Source organism: Chlorocebus sabaeus, chromosome 27 (assembly GCF_047675955.1).
Source record: "Chlorocebus sabaeus isolate Y175 chromosome 27, mChlSab1.0.hap1, whole genome shotgun sequence".
In the NCBI taxonomy this organism is placed as follows: Eukaryota; Metazoa; Chordata; class Mammalia; order Primates; family Cercopithecidae; genus Chlorocebus; species Chlorocebus sabaeus.
Genome location: NC_132930.1, coordinates 35,130,203 through 35,146,340, shown reverse-complemented (window position 1 = coordinate 35,146,340; position 16,138 = coordinate 35,130,203). Strand labels below are relative to the sequence as shown.

The 16,138-nt window shown below is 37.9% G+C and overlaps 2 protein-coding genes across 2 annotated transcripts in view; one reads left to right on the top strand and one right to left on the bottom strand.

Moving 5' to 3' along the window:
- Positions 1–16,138, top strand: part of CD38 (CD38 molecule) — a 77,311-nt gene that overhangs the window by 18,664 nt on the left and 42,509 nt on the right. The window lies entirely within an intron of this gene.
- Positions 7,506–9,820, bottom strand: LOC103246325 (cell division control protein 42 homolog). The gene is given in 2 exon segments (XM_037995323.2): positions 7,506–9,244; positions 9,246–9,820. Coding segments are annotated over 2 exon segments (576 nt in total). The 5' UTR covers positions 9,477–9,820; the 3' UTR covers positions 7,506–8,899.

Below are 16,138 nucleotides of genomic sequence, written 5' to 3'. Positions count from 1 at the left end.
ATCACAAAAGGGTTATATATATTCTAAAAATGTTAAATGTTTGCTTTTCATAGTTAGATCTTTGATCCACTTGGAATTTTTCTTTGTGTGTGGCGAAATTAGGAAGCCCATTTCATTTCCCCCAAGATGGATAGTCAGTTGTGTGAGTGCTGTTAATCAAATAATCCATCCTTTATCGAGGGCTTTCTGATGCCACTTCCACTGCATCTTGTGTTTCTTTATGTATGTCAGTTTATTTCTGGACTCTGCAATCTGTTTTATGGTCTGTTTGTTGCTATACCACTGCCACATTGTTTAAATTACTAATGCTTTGATATCCAGTAGAACATGTCTGCTTTTTGTTACTGGAGATAAATTTACCTTTTTAAGAAGTTTATATAAATGGAATACATATCATGTACTCTTTTGTGTCTGAGTTGTATGTCTTTGTCATGATGTTTTTGTGATTCATCCATGTTGTTGTATGTATTAATAGCTTGTTCCTTTTTACTATTGAGTCTATTGTGTGTATATATCACAATTTGTTTATCTATTTACCTGTTGATAGACATTTGGCTTGTATTCACTTTTTGGATACAAGGAATATAGGTTCAATGAACATTAGTGTACAAGTTATTGTATGGACATACTGACAGAGCAGGAGCATTGTCATCGGACAAACACTGCCACTTTAAGTTCCAGCTCCATTTTTAGCCTCATGCATCTCAAGGAAATCACTTCTGTTCTAACTACAAGTAGCCAGAAAGAGCAAACAGTAAAACACAGATAAAACAGCTCAGGCACAGAGGGAGGTGGGAGAAAAATCTCTGGGTAACTGCCAAACTTCACCCTCATACAGTGGGCCCCAGTAAGACAGTGGGTGTTAATAAACACATTCTTTTCCCTTCAGGTGCACTAAAATAGGGAAGTGAAAAGCAGACTCGGGGGGTATGCCTGCAGCTACAGAAAATGTATAAAAGCAGACACACAACTGTCCCTCCCAGATAAGCACAACAAAAAAACATAAAAGCAGTCCAAGCTTCTAATAAACTCTCCCATCCTAAATCCTTAAAAACTCTTAGTCTGTAAGAGAGTGTGCCTCTGACCTGGCTCGGCCAAGAGCTCCTCACAGGTTTTCTCTAAAATAAACCTGTCTTAACTGGCAAGCCACCTGTCGTGTTTCTTTCCTCTTTCTTTAATTCTTACACATACGGTTTTATTTCTCTTGAGTGAACACCCAGAAATAGAATAGCTAAGCCATATGGTAGATAAGTTGACTAACTTTTTGAGAAACCATCAAACCGTTTTATAAGGCAATTGTACAATTTTACATGTGTAGGATCAGTGTGTGGATATTCTAGTTGTTCTATGTCCTTGTTAACATTTGGTATTGTCAGACTTTTACATCTTAGCCATCTAGAAATTTATAATGTTATTTTACGGTGGTTGTAGTTTGCATTTCCCCCATGACTAATGATGCTGAGGATCATCTCATAGGCTTTTTGAAGTATGTGTTCAAATCTTTTGCCCATCTTTAAAAATTAGGTTTTTTTTTTTTTTTGTACAAATACTGGGAAATTAAGCAACATACTCCAGAATGACCAATGGGTCAATGAAGAAATTAAGAAAAATAAAAAAACTTACTGAAAATGATGAAAACATGCCTAACAAATAAAAATGGATACACAACATACCAAAATCTATGGAATACAGTAAAAGTAGTACTAGGAGGAAAGTTCATAGTAATGATTGCCTACATCAAAAAAGTAGAAAGATTTAAACAAACGACAGTGAACCTCAGGAAACTACAAAAGCAAAACAACACCACCACCCCCAAACTCCAAATTAATAGAAGGAAGTAAATAATAAAGATCAGAACAAAAATAAATGAAATAGGTTGGAAAAGTAATACAAAATATCAGCAAAATGAAAAGTTGTTTTTTAAAAAAAAGTTGACTAAGCATTTACCTAGACTAAGAGAAAAGAGAGAAGAACCAAATAAATGAAAAAGGAGATGCTACAATGATACCACAAAAATATAAAAGAGCATAAGAGACTATTATGAACACCAATAAATTGGAAAACCCAGAGGAGATGGATAAATTTCTGGGCACCTACAGTCTACCAAGACTGAACCAGGAAGAAATACAAAATCCAAACAGACCAATAACAAGGAGGAACCTCAATAATAATATTTATTAAACAACAATAAAAAGTTTCCCAATTAAAAAAAAAAAAAAAACCAACTCAGGACTGGATGGCTTTACTGCTGGATTCTACCAAAATTTAAAAAATAACTACGAATTCTTCTCAAACTATTCCAGAAACTTGAAGGGAAGAGAATTCTTCCAAACTCATTCTATAAGGCCAGAATTAACCTGAATCAAAACCAGACAAGGATACAATGACAAAAATATAATATTGCAGGCCAGTATCCCTGATGAACATAAATGGAAAGTTCCTCCACAAAATACTAGCAAACTGAATCCAACAGCACATTCATAAGATTATTTACTAAAACCAGGTGGGATTTATTCCAGGGATGCAAGACTGGTTCAACATATGCAAATCAATAAACATAACACATCCCATCAACAGAATAAAGGACAAAAATCATGATCACCACAATGGATGCAGAAAAACCGTTGATAAAATTCAACATCCCTCCATGATAAAAACTCTCAAACAATTAGGTTTAGAAGAAGGAACACACTTCATCTTAATAAAGGCCATATATGACAAATCCACAACTAACATTGTACTGAACAGGGAAATGTTGGAAGTTTTTTCTCTAAAACTGGAAGAAGACAAGAATGCTTACCCTCACTACTCTTATTCCACGTAGTACTGGAAGTTCTAGCCAGAGCAATTAGGCAACAGAAAGAAATAAAGATATCCAAATTTGGAAGGAATAAGTCAAATTGACCATGTTTGCAGATGACATTCTCTTAATATTAATTAGACATTCTCTTAACATTAATATAGAAAAATCTAAAGACTCCACCCAAAAACTCTTAGAATTGATATACAAATTCAGTAAAGTTGTGAGATACAAAATCAACATACAAAAATCAGTAGCATTTCTATACACCAATAATAAACTATCTGTAAAAGGAACCCCACTTATAATAGCTACCCCCCCAAAAAAAAAACCCACCTAGGAGTAAATTTAACCAAAGAGGTGAAAGATCTCTAGACTACAGAACACTAATAAAAGAAATTGAAGAGGATATAAAAATTGGATAGATAGACTATGGAACATTAATAAAAGAAATTAAAGAGGACATAAAAATTGGATCGATATCCCATGTTCATGGCTTGGAAAAATCAATACTGTTAAGATTCCATATTACCCGAAGCAATCTGCAGATTCAATGCAATCCCTATCGAATTTTCAATGGTATTTTTCACAGAAATGGAAAAAAAAACTCTTAAATTTGTTAGGAACCATAAAAGACCCCAAATAGCCAAAGCAATTGTTTGTTTTATTTTATTTTATTTCATTTTATTTTTGAGACAGCGTCTCCCTCTGTCACCCAGGTTGGAGTGCAGTTGCATGATCTCATCTCACTGCAATCTCTGCCTCCCGGGTTCAAGCAATTCTCCTGCTTCAGCCACCTCAGTAGCTAGAATTACAGGCATGCACTACCATGCCCTATTTTTAGTAGAGATAGGGTTTCACCATGTTGGCCAGGCTGGTCTCAAACTCCTGACCTCAAGTGATCCACCTGCCTCAGCTCCCAAAGTGCTGGTATTACAGGCATGAGTCACTGCTCCTGGCCAAGACAAAGCAATTCTGAGCAAAAAGAACTGGAGGGATCACACTATTTTACTTTAAAATATACTATAATGCTATAGTAAAACAGCATTGTGTTGGCATTAAAGCAGACACGTAAACCAATGGAACAGAATAGAGAACCCAGAAATAAATTCACATATTTATGGCCTACTGATTTTCTACAACAGCACTAAGAGTATAAACTGAAGAAAGGACACCCTTTTCAGTAAATGTTGCTGGGGAAACTGGATATTCATATGTAGAAGAATGAAACTATGCAGCAGAATGAAACTAGAGCCCCATCTATCATAATATACAAAAAGTAACTCAAAACGAATGAAATCAAAGACTTAAATGTAAGGCCCCAAATGAAACTACTAAGAGAAAATGTAAGGGAAATGTTCTGAGCAAAGATTTTATGGATAAGACCTCTAAAACACTGTCAACAAAGGCAAAAATAGACTAATGGGATTACATCAAACTAAACATTTCTGTGCAGCCAAGGAAACAATCAACAGAGTAATGTGACAAACTACAGAATGGGATAAAATATTTGCAAACGATTTCTCTGACAAGGAATTAATATCTAGAATATACAAGGAACTTAAACAGCAAAAAGTCAAATAATCTGATTTTTAAAATTGGCCATTGATCTGAACAGATGCTTCTCAAAAGAAGACATAAAATGGCCACTAAGTATTTGAAACAGTGCTCTGTGTGACTAATGATTAGGGAAATGCAAATCAAAATCAGTGAGAGATTATCTCACGCCAGCTAGAGTGGCTATTATCAAAAAGAGGAAAAAATAACAAAGCTAGCAAGAATGCAGATAAAAGGAAACTTTAAAAAAATTCAGCTTTTACTTTAGATTCAGAGGGTACATGTGCAGATCTGTTACAAGGGTACGTTGCATGATGATGAGGTTTCAGAGTATGACTGAACCCATCTCCCAGGTAGTGAGCATAGTACCCAATATGTGGTTTTGCAACGCTTCCTTCCTCCTTCTCTCCCTCCTCTTATACTCCCCAGTGCCTAGCATTCCCATTTTTATGCCCATGTGTACCCAATGTTTAGCTCCCACTTATAAGTGAGAAACTAGTATTTGGTTTTCTGTTTCTGTGTTAACTTGCTTAGGATAATGGCTTCTAGCTGCATTCTTGTTGCTGCAAAAGACATGATTTCATTCTTCTTTTTATGACTGCATGGTATTCCATGGTACATACACACCACCACATTTTCTTTATCCAGTCGGCCATTGATGGGCATCTAGGTCGATTCCATGTCTTTGCTATTGTGAATAGTGCTGTAATGAACATATAAGTGCATGTCTTTTTTTTGGTAGAACAATTTATTTTCCTTTCGGCATATACCCAGTAGTGGGATTGCTGGGTTGAATGGTAGTTCAGATTTTATTAACAGTTCTTTAAGAAATCTCCAAAGTGATTTTCACAGTGGCTGAACTAATTTACATTCCCACCAACAGTGTATAAGTGACAAAGAAAATTCTCACACAGGAAGGAATGTAAATTAGTACAGCTATTATGAAAAGCAGTATGGAAGTTCCTTAACAGACTAAAAATAGAACTACCATATGATCCAGTAATCTCACTACTGGACCTATATCCAAAGAAAATAAAATCATATGTCGAAGAGATACCTGCACTCCCATCTTTACTGCAGTTTCATTTATAATAATGAAGATATGGAATCCACCTAAGTGTCTATCAACAGATGAAGAGATAAAGAAGATGTGGTATATATAGACAATAGTATGCAGCCATAGAAGAGAATAAAATCCTATCATTGGTGGCAACATGGATGAGCCTGGAGGACATTATGTTAAATGATAAAAGCCAGGCACAGAAAGACAAGTTTCATATATTTTCACTTACATGTAGGAGCTAAAGAAGCTGATCTCAGAGAAGTAGAGAGTAGAACAATGGTTACTAGAAGCTGAGAAGGGTAGGGAGATAGAGGTTGATCAATGAATACAAAATTATATATAGATAGAAGAAATAAGTTTTAGTTTTAGTTTTCTATAGCATTGTAGGGTGACTATAGTGAACAATAATTTATTGTATGTTTTCTTTTTTTTTTTAAAGAAGTACCACTATTTTATGCATTCTATGAAGGTAACAATTATGATAGCACAAACTTAGTGACAACTTGCAGGACGAAAGGAGAAAAAGTACTACTACATTAAATGTACACCAATGTTAAGAGGTATCCTGATTACAATATGAAAATGTGAGAAAAATACACCTCAGAATGAAGGAAATACTACAATTGTTCTTTCAAACCACAATCCTTTTCTTCCCCCTGAGAATACACTCCCCTTGTGGCATGAAGTCCACCTTGAAGAACATCGCTTTAACAAACTATAAGACCGATTTCTAAGATGTTCAGTAAAACACTTACAAATAACAATAAGATATTAACATTGTATTAAATGCTGTAAATTCGGACACAAACTAAGCCTGTAAGGATTTTTCTATAACCCTTTCCAGCCTCTAAATCATACTCCCTGGAGAATATCACTCACCTTCTAAGTCACGACTATAAACAAGTTTGTTAAGTCAAACAGAAAACAGTATTTAAACGGAAAACCTAAGTTGCATCCATTTGCTACCCAAGTTCTTCTGACACGCAGAAATCAATTTGAAAATATTTAAGAAAACATTAGCTTCAATCAATCCCCTCGTCATCCTTGTTCTTCTGATACATGGATAATTCATTGGCACAACTGTATGACCTGCTTTATTTCACTTACTCATTTATAAAATAATACACCCATCTAATGACTATTTCTAGAGCTGTATCATGTCAAGCATTGCTTTAGGACAAAGATATAGCAATAGTTAAGGACCTATATGCCCCTGACTACACTAAGGATACATGTGTCTCTGCTTTCCAGGGTATCACATGATCCAGGTATCTCTCCCTAGTATGGTCAACAAGGAATAAATAAGATGCATTTCTTGGTTAGAACTGTTAAAGCTTACATCTGCCTCTTCCTAACCCCTTCTCAACCAACCCAGCTTAATTCTAGCACAGTATGCAAATCATGCCAAACATGACTCCATGCAGAGAACTATCAAAATGACACCACAGTGTATCAACCTTAACTGATTTTAAGGGTTCTTAGTTTCTAAGATTCTCAAGCAGATCAGTATAATGTCCTAAAGGTAAATAAACCATTCTTGCTACCTAAAGAAAATGTATCCCATATTCAGATTCACAGCACACAGTCTGTATTCTGATAGAAGTAGTTTGAGATAACCACCTACGTGTGGTGGTTCCCAAACTTGGCTACATTTTAGAAAGCCTGGAAAACTTAAAAATCACATTGTTCAAGCGCACTCCAGTAAGCAGCCAAGTTTGAGAACCACTGATGCAGAAACCTTGGGAAAGGAGCTGCTTTCCAATGCTCTGTGGATTAAAGGTACACTAACATTTCCTTCCACCACGAGCAGTGAGCTTCCAGAACACTGCTTCACTAAGAATTATTATGGACCTACTTGGTATTTAAGGGAAGTGTCAAATGTAGGGGAGAAAGCACCAACCTGAACATATAGAGGGCCAAATATTATCTCAAACTAAATGCCAGAAAATAAAATCAAAATAATAAAGCTTTAAAATTTTATCTCAAAGTTTGTTAGAAATTGATGTTATCAAGAGTCAAGTTCCCACTCCTCAGTATCTGAAAAGTAAGAGACGGAGGGAAAATAACAACCCTCAGGCTGGCTTGTGAAGGGTTTTTGTTTGTTTAATACATCTGAAAAGAATGCATATACAAAGAATTGAGACACGAGAAAGCATTGGTTCAACACTAATGAATCTACAAGAATTAGGACTGGAAAGGTGGGAAAGATTACCTCAACATTTTTAAAAATTGGAAACTGCAACCAAAATAAGCTGATAAAATCCCTATTAACACTTATTAAGAGTCTTCATTAAGACTCTTTCTATGATTTTTATTAAACTAGAGAGCCTCACCTGGCTGCTCTAGTGTTCCTCATATGCAAAACAGAAATAAGGGGATTCCCCTGACTGGTCCCCATGTTGTTAAGTGTTCTTCCCATCCCCACCCTACCCCCAGCTTCTTAATGAAGCAGGCCTCCATCCTCCTAACTTGAGAAGATGTGAATCATTCCACAGATGTCTGTCTTCTAGCACCACCCCTCGTATTTCCTCTACATACCAGGTCTTCAGCTGCATTCTAGGAACACCATATACTACTGAGCTGCAAATCTATGCTAAGCATATAAGATAATGACTGAGAGGGAAAAAATTTTTTTAATTACAAACTCAATTCATTTGGTGCATTTCAAAGGTGCAATACTTTTCTTCATTTATCAGTGAAAGAAGTTAGAAATCAACTTCCCCAAAAAAACAGTGAATGGCAAACAAATGTCCTTGAAAGTCACAGTCACATATAGTGCGTCCTAGAAAAGAAGAGGGGCAAGACAGGCTCCACCCACTTTCATGAGTTTCATCAAATACTGGATCTACTCAAGGGTGGAGAGAAAAGGCAACTTTCAAAAAGGAGTATGTTATTAAATGAGGCATTTACTATACTCCTTCCTAAGAGCACCAGATGGGGAACATGTTTTCTAAACTAGATCTAGGAAGTGGAATGTGGAATCAATCCATCTTCCTCCCCTTAAGGGCTATCCACTGGTTAATGAATTAAAAAGCAAGACTGAAACCCCCCCCCACACTCCCCCCAAAAAAAGAGGAAGGAAAAAAACAAAACAAAACACTAAGATGTGCCAGATGTCTCCAGAGTGGAACCAGGGAGCAGCTTCAACAATTCCAATTAGTCTGTTACAGTCATCCACAAGCATGCCTTGCTTTTAAACCAAAAAAAAAAAAAAAAAAAAACAAAAACCTTTTTTTTTTTTGAAACAACAAAACAGAAACTAGTACTAATCACTTTTCTGACAACACAGAATCACTCAAAATTAACTAGTACTGGGAGGGGAAAGGGGGCCATACCTATGGACCTTGCGTGTGGGTAGGTGCAGGGCATTTGTCATTATTGCAAAAAGGAATTTTAATTTTTAATCTTTAGTTTGATTTAAACATTGCTTTTAGTACGATGCCGACACCAGCTGTGCAGAAAGGGCTCTGGAGAGATGTTCATCGCAGCACACACCTGCGGCTCTTCTTCGGTTCTGGAGGCTCCAGAGCAGCCAATATTGCTTCGTCAAACACATTCTTGAGGCCTTCCTGTGTAAGTGCAGAACACACCACATATTTGACAGCCTTCAGGTCACGGGCCAGCTTTTCAGCAGTCTCTGGAGTGATAGGCTTCTGTTTGTTCTTGGCAAGTTTCTCAATAGTAGAGGGGTCATCTCTGAGATCAATCTGAGTCCCAACAAGCAAGAAAGGAGTCTTTGGACAGTGGTGAGTTACCTCAGGCACCCACTTTTCTTTCACATTTTCAAATGAAGATGGAGAGACCACTGAAAAACAGACTAGAAATAACATCTGTTTGTGGATAACTCAGCAGTCGTAATCTGTCATCATCCTCTGGCCCTGTAGTATCAAAAAGCCCAAGAGTATATGGTTCTCCACCAGTCATAACCGTGACTGCATAGTTGTCAAAAACGTTTGGTACATATTCCGATGGAAATTTGTTTGTTGTGTAGGATATCAGGAGACATGTTTTACCAACAGCACCATCGCCCACAACAACACACTTAATTGTCTGCATTGCTGAAATAGTTTTGTATCCACTTTAAATATTTCACATCTGATGTTGACCTCAGCTTCTCCACCGGGGCATATTGTATGTTTTCAAGTACTGAGAGGAGAAAATTTTGTACATTACCAGCACAAAGAAATGATAAACCTTTGAAATAATGGATATGCCAGTTACCCAAATTCGATCATTATGCATTGCATGCACATATTGAAATGTCACCCTTCACCCCATAAATATGTGCAATTATGTATCTTTAAAAGTGATAAGAAAAATTAGTTTTTTTGATGTTGTTATTGACTTGTAGTAAGCTTATATATTCTGAAAACAGGGCCTTTTTCAGATATGTACTAAAAATATTTTCTTTCATTTTGTGACTTACCTTTCCATTTTCTTTAATGGAAACTTTTAAAAACTCTTAAAAAGCAAAGTTTTAAAAAAATCTAGTTAAGGTCTAATTTGTTAATTTTTTTCTTATATGGCTTGTGATGCTTATTCTGCCTAGAATGTTCCTGGGATGTTTGTGGAGCTAAGTCCCTCGCTTCCTTCAATTCTTTACTCAAATATGTCCCCCCTATTTAATGTCAACTGTCCACTGTATTTAATGCCACCCTATTTAATACCACTGATACCTCCTCCCCCATCACTCTTGACATTCATTCTAGTCTATTTTACCCTTTTCCAATAGAACTTATAAATTTCTAACATGCTTTATAACTTACATATTAATTATGTTTGTTGTTTATTGTCAGTCTTTGTTCCAGTAAAATGTAAACTCCTATAAGGACAGAGACCTGTGTTTTGTTCACTGATATACCATAAGTTCTCATAAGTGTTTCTAGCACCTAGTATGTGCTCAATAAATATTTGCTGGATTGATTACTTCTAAGCTAATTAATGATTTCTAAGCCTTCCTTCAGCCTGAAGAGTTTTCTGATTTTAAGATTCTACTTGGATAATCCTAATTGTCTCAGTGACTCTCACCAATCACTCACTTCTCCCACAAGGTGGCAGTCTTTACCTTAAACACAGGTTCTGATAGCCTTAAATTTGAGAATTAATAGCTTTTAACCTGCTTGTTTTCTTTGAGCCCAAACAGCCTGCTCTATGGGAATTGACAGCTGTAAAATTCAAAGGATGAATGTAATTACCCTGCAAGATCTGAGTGCTTTTAGGCAAGAGGATTTAGGGTGCCAGAGTTTCCCTGGAGAGGGACACATTATGAAGGTGATGTTTTTTAATTGACAGGGATTTTGAAACATAGTTGCTCTTTGTGAGAATGGTACAGGTTTAGAGAGAGGTACCAGCATAGCAGTATGACACCTGAAGTAGGCTGACAACAGACAAACTGGATGTAACTACTGAATATATCTGTGTTTTCACTGCTTCCTGCTGTGTGCCCTCTTGCCTGACTCACTTTACCCCAGCACTGGGGAACAACTCTGCCCTATTCTGGTCTTGAACCTTTTGTACCATCTAGGGGAACGAGAACTCTTGGAGTCTCAGATCCTCGTTTCTGTTAGAACCAATCCTATTCTGCGGGTAGGGCCGTGATTGTAAATTTCCTGTGGGAGGCAGCATTGCTTTGCAAAAAGAACAAAGTTTGGCATGTAAGGCGGCTCTGCCACTTGGACAAGGTAATAAACTTCTCTAGCTTTAGTCTCTTTATTTCGAAAACAGGGGTGGTGCTAATACCCCGCCCATGGACTAGTGTGAGATTTAAATGTGGCAGGTGGTGAATGCTCTTTGGTGATCATGACTTTCCCTTTCTCCTGATAGTGTTGCCTCCTCCCTCTGAGCACCTGGAGTCAATCCACCTTGGGTAGGTCAGAGAAGGTAGAAGGAGGTGGTAGGAGGTGAACTTGAGGGAATGATGCACAGGGGGATAGGGTGAGTGAGAGGTCCGGGATCTGTTGGCAGGAGCAGAATGGTAGGAAAGGGGAGAACATGGCATTGACCTTGAATCTTGACATTTGTGCCCAGCCTATGCTGTGTTGAGCCTCAGGTCACCGTTTGAGGAGGTGAACAGAAAACTGCTAACAGATGAAGACTTCTCCAGTCTTCCAGGATAACTTTCATCAGTGGGTTAGTTGTCTTGTTCAGAAGGTGATCACGGAGCTTTGGCCAAGCATAAACATTGATTATGGCAGTCTGATTGTCATAATCCTTTTGATTCTTAAATATCCCATTCAAGATTGTTTGTTATTGTCAATGCCTCCACAACCTAAGACCACCAGGAACACACTGTAATTGAAAAAGATGGGTTTGTTGCTGTCTGCAAGAAGGGAGGACACTCAGCATAGGGACCCATGAGGGTGGGACAGGTTTTATCTGATGACGTTAGAAGGACTTACTAAGGATTTGGACTTGTTTTAGGAGATTTGGGGGAAAGGTTCAAGGAGGCTGGCTTTTCCTGGATGCTGCTAGGAAGTAGGGGGATGGTGGTGAGTCTGCGGTAGGATGTTTAAATAAATTTCCTCTACTGGGCTGCAAGAATGAGAAGGCTGAAGCTGTAATAAGTAAAGAAGCGGCAGTCACTCCTATCAGCTGTGATAAAAGGATGTTTGGCTGTTACTTTGTGGTTTGGATGCCGTTTTTGCTTGCGTTCACATCATGGTCTATCATGGTGACAGACCACGTACACAGTGGCCTTGTCTGATGCTAGTGTCCCACGGAGTTGATTATGCTCAGGTGGAGAACACTAATGCCCAGCTGTGGGGACCAGGCCAGCTCCTGAGTGTCGGGGGGCTGCACTGCTTTGTCATTACCAACATCTCCACATACAATACAACCCGTGCATGTGAGGTCCCAGAAGGAAGGAGCTAAAGCAGCTAGACTGGGATCACTTTACTCAATTTGAGGAGAGAGAGAGAACTCGAGGGAACCAGAGGAAGACAGGTGAGCTGGTCTAATCTCCTTTTCTATTGGAGCTCTAGGCAGATAGACTGAAAATATTTGCTAAAACAAAAAGATCCATCTATAGAATACCCTTAGCAGGATGTCCTTGATTAAAGGATTGTGAAAACTAAATTCAGAATCCATGAGGCATGATTCCCTGGAAGATCACGTAAACTGTACAATTCTCTCTGAAATAAATTGGAGACTTCATCCCTTAGATCCCTTTGACTGTGTGAGGAACCCCATGAAACCTCACTTAGTGGCCGTATTCATTCTTCTGGGCCTGAACACGTGTCCCATGCAGGAAGGAAGGCAGGACCAGCGGGGCTTTGCAGGTCGTGCCATTTTCTCATTCTCTCCTTGCTTTGTTTAAGACTCTTTATTACCTGTCTCCTTGATGTTATTCGTACTGTGATTCTGGGTATGTTCTGTGATTCTTGTGTGATCTGGTATCCAATTTTGCTTAAGGATGCATGGAAGTGTTTGGGGAAAAAGCTTTATTGGAAGAGGTCTGTAGTCCTAGCCTCCCACTCCACTCCACATTTCACATCATTAGACTTCAGCACATGGGTCTGGGGCACCAACATTGTCTTACCTGGTTACACAGTGTGGTCTTTATCTGGATGAGGGATGCAAAAGGATACATCGTGGCCAAGAGACCTGGGAGAGGCACAGAAATAACAGGTGACTACCAAGGGTGCTTGGACCTGAGATGTTCCCATTTCCTAAGACCTTACCTCCAAGATTCTCCAACATTTGGTATAGTTGTCCAGGCAATTTAACAAGAAAATCAGTTTTGTCATGATCCCCATTGTAATATATACTTATCACAGAAAAATTGAGAATATAAGAAGGAGAATAGAAGGTCACAAAACAACTCTATACTACTGTCCGGCGATAGCTATTCTTAAAACATGGATTGATCAGTGTGGGGTGATTTCTCCAAGTTTTTTTTTTGGACAGAAAATCATTGAAGATGCCCTGGTTTTAAGGTATTAGGATGAAGGAATTATAGTTGAACAGTTCAAAATGATGTTATGAATTACTTTCAGATTTGTTTGCTTGATTGCATTAGCCTTGTCTGGGCTCTCTGGTAACTATTTGGTTCCATCATGGTGGCTGGGTCAGGTGGCTCTGGAAAAACAGCTATTTAAAAAAGCTTTTCTTTCTCTAAAAATATTGTAGAGGGCTCCTCTCTGTTCTTGGAAGCAGTGTTTGGGATGGCCTCTTGGGAGGCTGTCTGATGAAGTGTCTAAGGGTATGTGGTCTGGACTTGGACAGTACAAGATGCAAATTCTGGCTGGGATATTCTAGTTGTAGAGTGTTGGACAAGTTATTTGGTCTTCTGAGTGTATAGGTAAACTGGAGATAATAGGTTTGTGTGAATGAGGACCCAATGAGATGCCTGTAAGACGCTTAGCCAGATGGCTATGTGAAGAAAGCACTTGGTAAATGTTAATTGTTGTGGTTGTTACAATTGTTACAATGATTAGTCATTGCTGATTGTTGGCTAACTGGTTGTAAGAAATGGAAGTAAAGTAAGGCAGTAGCAGCAGAGGGAGGTGGTGGAGGGAATCAGGAGACACTTGCGGGTTCTGGTTCTGCCTAAGTGCTGGGGAAAACTCAGTTGAATAACTGGTTGTCTAACATTTAACAGCTGTGTGACCTCGGGCTAGTCACATTTCCTTTGTAAACTTCCTTTTCCTCATATGCGAAATGAAAGGGTTTTGTTAGGTTACTTGTCATCACCCCTAGTTGACCATTAGAATCATCTGGGAGACCTCTTTAGAAATTCTTAGTTCTGGGGTCTTCCACTTTCCCCATTCTGACTTGGTGGGTCTGAAAGCAGGCACTGAATCTTTTCCAAAGCTCTTCAGGTGAACTTGAAGTGTGGCCAGGGATGAGAACCTCTGACTTTCAACAGCACTTCTGGTTTAGGAAGGAATGAATCACAGGCACAGAATGAGCTCTCAAGAACAGCTGCTGAGCTAACAATTGCCACGACACTGTCTCCCCGTCCCAACTACAGGCACTCCTAGACCTCTCCTGATGAAGGCTTCCAATTTTGGAACAGAAGAATCTTTGAAGAAAAATATTATTGAACTTCCAGAAATGACTCACTCCTTCTCTGCTGCTTCTTTAGTCAGAAAGATCTGCCCCCATCCCTGTCTACTGCAGTCCCAATCCCTTTTTATTTCAACATATATATCTAAACCAACAACAAAAAATTGACTTGCACAACCAAGGTGAGGTGTTTGGCTTTAGGATAAAAGAAATAGCTTCATAAAACCTGCCCCCAGATTTCTCATTGCCTCTCCTCGTTTTCTCTTATTTGTAGGGCAAACTGAAAGCTCGGATTCATAAGATGTAGAAAGGGCAAAGAGTTAAGTTACAAACTCTTCCGAGGTCTGTTTCAACTCTAATGCTCTATAGCTCTGCTCCATCTAAACAAGGAATTCTGTTAAATTTGTAACCTGGACTTTTCTTGAATGCTGAGGTAATGTTTCTTGAAGTAGGGTATATATACCCAAGAAGAATAAAAATAATTTTGAAGGTTTTTTAATTCTCTGTGGGACTCAATACAAGTTTTGGTGATTATATATGAACACACTTTTGAAAGCATCTGGTACATGTAGGTGCTCAGTGCACATGAATTTCTCTTTCTAGCCAGATCTTTTATAGTGGAAAATTATCATATTCTTCCATCTTTGTCTGCAAAGATGCTGCTAAGGAAAGATGTAGAAGAGTTTTATGAGGGAGTTGGAGTATGGGAACAGGAAGTTCCCGAGAAGGCCACTGCATTAATTAATGGAATCAAAACAAGATCCCCTAAAGCAAAATCGATGCCAAATCTCTTTTCTCTAAACTATCCACAATGGTGCCCCATACATTTTGATTGACATTGAAATACAAAATGCAATAAGCTTTTTTTCCCTTAAATATATAATGTACGGAGAAAACCAGGTTAATAATGGTTTCCTGGCAGGGCTTTCAAAGGCAAGTGTGGATGAAGTAGAAATATGGTGCTCAGATATTGGAAAGAAACCACTGTTGAACTCTTCACATTTTCGTGTATAACCCAATGATTCTCAAACCTAAACTTGCATCAGAATTGCCTGGAGGGCTTATTAAAACATGATTGTTGGATGCCACCCATGCATTAATTAATTACACCTGCAACTGTTCTATTTTTAAACGGTCACATTTTAAGGTACTGGACTGAGGACTTCATCATGTGAATTTCAAATGGGACATAATTCAACCCCTAACCCAATCCTAGTGAGTGGGTAAGTGGTATCTCTTGGTTTTGATTTCCACTTCCCTAGTGACTAATGATGTTGAGCATTTTTATATGTGTTTATTAGCCATTTTTATGTCTCTTATAAAAAAGTGTATTAAATTATTGGCCTATTTGTTAATTGGGTTATCCATTTATTATTGAATTATAAGAGCTCTTTATTATTCTGGATGCAAGTTCTGAAACATAAATAATATTTGCAAATATTTTAATCCATTCTGTGAACTTTATTTTCACTTTCTTGATGGTGTCCTTTGAAGAACATAGGATTTTAATTTTGATAAGGTGTAATTTATATATTTTTTCTTTTGTTGCTGTGCTTTAGGTATCATATTTAAGAAATAATTGCCTAATCTAAGGTTATGACAATTTCTTTATTCTATGTTTGCCTCTAAGAATTTTTAAATTTTACCTCTTAGGTCTTTCATTCATTTTGAGACAATTTTTGTATGTGGTGTAAAATAGGGGTCCTAATTTA